The following is a 7,319-nucleotide window of genomic DNA, read 5'->3' on the forward strand; positions in this document are numbered from 1 at the left end:
GACACGAGCCTGCTACCGGATTTTCTCGTCTTCCTGTCGCATACAGCTCGCGGTTAATTGCTTGGAAAACGCATTGACGGCATTACTGTGCGACGAAACCGAATGAAATATGCGGAAAATATGTCGTTCATAGGCGAAGACGAAACTTGTACCAAAAGCCGCAATAAGAGAAGAGTGACGCGTATCAAAGAGAAATTTTATTCTTCCATAATGGGTATACCATTAGATAATAATTAATTATTAAAACGTTTTCTTTTAATTATCTTGCGTAAAAATCATTTCTAGTCTCTGCGTGTATTTAATTAAAAATATTCTGCAGATAGGATACGGACGTAGAAATAATTACATGTTTCTCGATTAAAAAAAAAGAGACCTCTGGATTAAACTTGAATCAACAGACGCAGGTGGCAAAACAAAGCTCGTTAAAAAGACTTTTGCACTTGTTACTCGACTGATATAGCAGACAGTTTTGGTTCAGGTTGTTACGCAACAAATTTGTGATTTCACCTTCGTGGTCATGTTCTGCTTCGCCGATATGAAGAGCGACCTAGAGACCACAAATCCTACCTCTTGTCAAAAGACAATTGTTCACTTCCCATGCTCCGGCAGTTTGTGTGTGAAAAACGTGCGCCTGGGGCTTTCCTTCACGGTACCTACGCAATCTTTGACCTATAAAGGGCAACGTGCATACACCATGTCGTTAGGTATGCGATTCCGCGGATACTTGTAATAAACAACAAGTACGAACATATGCATGCTATAAAATTGTGTTGCTCGCTTTCAGTTGAAAGTATAAAATTGATTGCAATTTATATTATAATTCAATTTTTGCGTCAACATTCGCAACTAACATCGCGTCTGCTACTAATATTGACGCCGTTGAAGTCTTCAGCTTTCTCGTGCGACATTCTGGTGCGTACAAGATTCCTACGTGCTAAAATGTCACATCTCGAGTCAAAGTATTAAATAGTATTAACAGCAAAGCAACACGTTGCGTCATTCACAGGAAAGGGGAAGCGCCATCAGCGTTTCTACATAAAATCGAGTCGAGGAATGTCCATTTCCCTCATCTTATGAACGGCGGCGCGTTCACCACCGAGGAGGTAGATACGGCGACAGGATCGGAGAGTCCAGGGAGTGACCCGACGATGAAAAGCGCAAAGTAGAAGAGTGGGAGAGTGTCTGGTAGTGAAGCGGAGTGGGACCCAGTCACGAAGTCTCACGCCTTCCACCAGTTCTCAGTCTGAAGACGAACGTACTGGCAGCTAGTGGTTCGCCGCTCCGCTCCAAGACCGTCCGTGCGCGTGTGTGCGTGTGGCATGGTGTGTGTGTATGCGCGGGCGTAGGACGGCACGAGAGCGACTCCTCCGCAACGTCGATGTGTCAGTGTCGATCTTGAAGCCTGTACCATCCCCGTGCCGCTCTTTTACGAGCCATCGGCCGTCTTCGCTCGCGGAAGGTCGATCGCTTCGTAGCATCGAGTCGGCGATCGAACGAGAGCAGCATCCGCCATTTTCGCCATCTCCGTGCGTGAGGCCCAATGAGGCCTACCGGTGCTGGTACAGTGATTCGCGCGGCCGACGCCTGCGGCCGCGCCTCTGGATTCCACCAGCACACGGTCCGTAGGAATAGTCGTTAAATTTTCGCCGCCGGGTATCGCCGGGCTGTTTTCTCCGCTCGTCGTTCTCCAAGAGTGTCTACGGCGGCCTCTGGTCGCCGAGTGTACTATGAGTGTGCGTATATACATATGACAGCGGCTACACGTGGAGGTGCCTTAGTGAGGGACGACTACGACGACTGCTACGCCACTGCACCGCATACCAGCGAGGGCCCCGGGTCTGGTAGCAGAGAAGGGGATAGAAAAGCCTAGAGAGGTCTCAAAGGAAGCGACAGAGACGGAGCACGGGAAGGGGCCACGATAGAGGAAAGAGGCACGAAGGGAAAGAAAGCAACGGAGAGACGGCGAAGGGAAAAAGAGAAAGAAAAAGAGAGAGAGAGGGCAAAGCTGGGCCTCATACCGGCGGAGGGGGACTTGCAAGAAGGCGGCCATAATGGCCTGACGCGATCTCGAGCGAGCGGCTACAGCTGCTGCGAAATATCCGTGCCGCCGAGTTCCTCTCGCCTTTGCTGTGCGCACGTATTTTGCAACGTCGCGCTGCGACGACGTGTATGCGCCGCTTGTCCGCCTGTCTTTGGAAAGCAACGACTGCGTAATCGACCGCGAGTGCTACCGGGCGGAGCGTAATCGCTCAATGAGCACCTGAGTCACATCCGCAACTTTATGTTGCGCGTGGGAAACGATCCGCCGGCTAATAATCGACGTTCACAGGGATCCCATCTTCGGGTATCGCTGTCGCTAATCGGGAAGTTCGACGCTTGGTCGTGAGACCAACGGATCACGCGCTTCGAACGGTTTCTTCACTTAGAGTTCCATTTTTGTCATTGCTACATGACAATCTGCGATTGACTCGTATGCGATAATTTTTTTCAATTAAGAATAATTAGCGGATAAGATTATCTGTAACCAATTTAAGCAAATGTTTTTTTTTACTTTCGATGACAATAGCCTGGGTTGTCAAAGATAGTTTTTATTATTAACAAGTATCAACCACGTTCACACAATTTTCAAATTGTGTCACAAGATTGGATCTTTCTAATCGATAAATTAGTCGAGCTAAATCAAAATAAAATGAGAGGAGCTAATCAGGATACGGCGACGCCGTATTGTCGCTGCAGAGTACTCTATTTGGGTAGCTCGGTACCTCACGCGAGCAAAGAAGGACTCCTGGGCGTTCAGGAACCTTTGAGGGAACTCTACCCTGAACAGGGTGCACTGGGTGCGCGCGGGATCGATTCCTGGTTGAGTGTTTGGAGCAATGGCTTACTGTTGGAGAATGTCGACGAGCATCGTAAAAAGATCACGCGATTCTTCCCTATCGAAGCGCTCCACTATTGCGCCGCGGTCAGACATGTCAAAGGTGGAAATGGTGATACGTCCAACACGCGTTTTTTGCCATTGGACTCGCCGTTCGCGCGGACGCCTAGCGCGAATCATCCACCCCTGTTCGCCGCTGTGTTGCGAAGAACCACCGGCATCAAAGTTCTCGAATGTCACGCGTTTATCTGCAAACGGGATATGGCGGCCAACGCCCTGGTAAGGTGTTGCTTCCACGCTTATGCAGACAGCAGTTACGCGAAAGGTCTGGATCCATCGTCGGCGACGACAAACGGGGTCGTGACGAGTCATCAGTCGAACAACAGTCTCTATCACACTCTAGGCGGCTCGAGCACCACCCTGGACAGCCCTCAACCGACTCGTCTGGACACAGCCTCGACCGACAACCTCAGTCTGTACAACGGCGACGAGAATCATAAGGTTTGGGCTAGGGGTCGCGACGAAGTCGATAATCTTTATCAGGAACAGGGCACCCTGCGAAGCACTAAGGGATCCAGACCGCGTCAGTTGGTTGCCCCACCACCGCCACCACCACCGCCGCCACCTCCCGCTCAACCGTTATTGCTGGAGGAATCTTCCGCGCGACGGAAAGCTAATAAGAAGCTCAAGAAAATGAAAACTCGTTCGTTGCACGAGGACGCGTTGCAGCAGCAGCAGCAGCAGCAGCAGCAACAACAACAACAACAGCTCCTTCATCATCAGTTACATCAAGGCGTGTACGCCAATGGTCATGGACACCACACCCTGGGTCATCCTATCAGACAGCAACATTATCATCCTCACCCGCTACCACCCAGCAGTCGATCCGTCGCCGGTACCCTGGCTAGACCGGCACCGGTACTTTTGGTACCAGCAGCCACCTTACCGAGGAAGAGTCATCATCATCCGCGTTTAAGGCCCATTCCGGCGGCGACACCGATAGTCCCAGTCTATGCTCCTTTGCCAGTGGTACCGCCGACAGCGGCACCAGCGGCGGCCATTTATCCAGCCACATATGGTACCGCTGGAAACAGAGGTAGACGACACCCAGAGACAGACTCCACCTTGAGCACATCCAGAAGACTAGCTGCCTCTCACGCGGACCTTACCTCACCAGAAGTCGCTCGGCAGGCGGATAGTCCGGAAAATGAATCCCGCTTTGGTACCGGCATATATCGACGGAAAGGTCATCTGAACGAGAGAGCCTTTTCTTACAGCATTCGCGCGGAACATCGTAGCAGAAGTCACGGTAGTCTGGCCTCCTTGGGCTTCAGTGCGCAGAACGGCAACGCGCTGCCGAAAGAGGAGAAGAAGGATCGCGAAATCGCCCAGCTGGTCGCAGGATTGAGCCTCAACGATGGACCAGAACGAACACAGGCTTCGAATTCGAGAGCAGGATATCATCATCACCAACAGCAGCAGATTCAACCGCTGCCCAGGCCGAGACCCCGTTAGAATCGCTTCTTAAGACTGGTCTCTTGCAGTGTCATGCAGTCTGAAGCCTTCTAGGTGATCCAGAACGATTTCTGGATATTTTTTTTATAGACGGAAATACTTTAAAAACCGGAGCATTAATTAATGGACATATTCACTTTCTTTATCGGATATCTTGGTCATAGATTCAACTATTAACAATTTGCTAATGTCCCTCATTAGATTAGAATGTTAACACACATGGCGTATTCGAACGTCTATCTGGCTGCCAATAACGATAAAGTTATAATAAATAATTAATATTTTATCGCTCGATCGTAGACATTCTTCGTGGAATCCTCTCTTCTTTTATCAGTGATGTTACTGCTAGACAATCGTTGGAAATGAATCTTACTTTTTCCGGTCAATCGCATTGATGCAACAGCGACTTTGTCTGGGTTAACAAACATCTTCTTGCAGCTTGCTCCTCCAAGCGTGACATCGGCGCTACAGTTACGAGCGATTTCACGTTCCGTCGTCATGTCACGTGGAAAAAGACTGCATTGCGAAACGTTGCAATTCCAACTCTCCGCAGCAAGTTTTGCCTAACGGTATTATACATCGGTAGGCGTATTTTAAATTACATTTCTTAATTAATCTCATTTTTATAACAATGTCCATTTTTATGACAAAAGTATAATTTTTCATTGGATATAATTACCTATCAAATTTCCTATAAGCACTTTATTGGATGAGATTAATGTATTCAATATAACTCAAGAATCAGCGAAACGTCATAGACTTAACGTCGTAGACGATGACATAACGTCCCGAGAAACGCAACGATCTTTCTGTCGCAGAACAACCTAATTAAGTAGTAATTACTGTCGGCTTAGGAAGGAGACAGTTCTGTTGTCCGAAACTCATTAGATGAAGGCGCGAAGCATGAAGGATATAAAAAGACTGCTATATTTTCTCTATCAAAACAAGTTGAAAGGTTTGCGATTAACTTAATCAAGATTTCAATGTTGACATTAAAAATTACTTCCTCGGATATTTGAATACGCATCACACTTTAAATGCTAAAACTTCAGTCTACTTTCAAGATCTCCTTCTTATTTTCGTATAATTAAAGTACCTCATTTTTCAAATAGTACTTTAATGAGGCATAATCACAAATTAATTGACTATGCGTATGTAACATCTGTGCAATTTGTGTAACCTGTGGAACAAAGTAAGACGATACGTTGCATAAAGGAAAGATAAAAAAAGTCTGGTCATAAGTCTCAATATGTGCATTTGCGAGAAATAAAACCCGAGTCGCGTATATTATGTCGACCGAGAAAAATGCCCTTGATTATGACATTTTGCGGCCACGCGCTTGTTGAAGTTTTATCGTAGCACATTATTAGCACCGATGTCGCAAATGTTTAAGCACAGTCTCGTTCCACGTTGAGACGCGTTCTTTTCAGCGCTTAAAGCTCTCCAGAAGTTATGCATAAATACAGCATATTGATTATCGCGTTATCGCGCGAAGAAAAATTCCATTTTATTAAAAAATTATAAAAAATTTTGTCATTTTTATTATTGAGGAAAAAACTTGTCTTGTCAAGGAAAAAAAGATATTTACGATATTTCCATAGTTCAAGGAAATTATTTTGCGACAATATGCTTATAAAAACAAGAGGATGACTACACATAGGATGACTACGTATTATAAAAAATATTACTTTTCTGTAAATGACACAAATGTCCTCACCGTTTAAAAATACTTACGTTAATTCACCGAGATGCTTATGCGTAGACGTCAGTGCTGGTGATGATCATGATGGAGATCTTAATCGTTATAATTAACACTTTCGCTTTACATTATTATGATGCAGTTACGTAAAGTCACCGAATCTCGAGACGCGTCGCTTATGAATTTTCGAAACTCGTTTAAATTTTGCCAGTCGCAGTTTCACATTCCTTTCAGTTTTAAATGTCGCTCGAGGTGAAAATAAAACGGCGAACTGCGAAGATCCTGAATGATTCATATACGTATCAGTATTCAGTGATTAGTGATCAGGAACAGCGTAAGAACAATTATCCCGTCATTACGCAACTGGGACATAGCATTCAAATGCTGCTCAGAGGTGCGTTTCTCTTTCGATCGGTACGTCATTGAGCGCGTCGATTATGAGCGATAAAAAAACACTTCGCCTTTCGCCACAAATTTCTCCGAGCGGCATAATGATAGGTGTTACGCAGAAAAATATCAGCAACGGAATATACGAACGAAAAAAGAATAAAATTTGACATTCCTAGCTTCTAAATGAATTTCGGAAAATTGTATTTAAAATATTACTGGAAAAATAACGTGAATAATATTAACAAGATTTTGTAATGTGCGTGGAATAACGAAAATGAACACAATTCTTATGTATATCAACTTTGCACTTTCAACAGAAGCATTACATAATCGACACGTTTTCTGTCGTAATTAATTCAAGTGGAGAAATAATATGCAAAACGATTCAATGTATAAACTCGGAATTATAAGTAGCAACGTATTTATAGAAGACACATGACATCGCTGCTTAATCGTCGCGGGTCTTTGAGCAGAAAGTTGCGCCGACACTTAGGCATCGTTGATGCGTCACCGCGTGAATTGTCCGCGGCGGAAGTATTATACAAATCAGGAAACGACAGAGAGAGAGGTTTTTCCTCCGAAACGAATCTCCCCTAAGATCCTGCTGATAAAAGAGAGCCGCAATTCATTCCGCTAATATGCATATTCAAAGATTAATGTCGCGAGATTAAATTCTTTCTTCAATCGATCGATTATCCGTCCGTAAAAAAAAAAAAAACGGAGAAAACATTTCAAGCGCAAACGTGATAAATGCACGGAAGAAAAAAAAAGGAATTCTACGCCACTGATTATTATCGCTTACACTGGTCGTGTACACGGATGCACACTTTATTAGTCACC

At 45.3% G+C, this 7,319-nt stretch overlaps 1 protein-coding gene across 1 annotated transcript; it reads left to right on the top strand.

The window, feature by feature from the left end:
• The first annotated feature begins 1,182 nt into the window (after positions 1–1,182).
• Positions 1,183–7,217, top strand: LOC105197773. Its single transcript, XM_011164309.3, has one exon. The coding sequence runs from the start codon at positions 2,690–2,692 to the stop codon at positions 4,388–4,390; it is 1,701 nt and encodes a 566-aa protein (XP_011162611.2). The 5' UTR covers positions 1,183–2,689; the 3' UTR covers positions 4,391–7,217.
• Positions 7,218–7,319: the final 102 nt, after the last annotated feature.

Source organism: Solenopsis invicta, chromosome 10 (assembly GCF_016802725.1).
Source record: "Solenopsis invicta isolate M01_SB chromosome 10, UNIL_Sinv_3.0, whole genome shotgun sequence".
Lineage (NCBI taxonomy): Eukaryota > Metazoa > Arthropoda > Insecta > Hymenoptera > Formicidae > Solenopsis > Solenopsis invicta.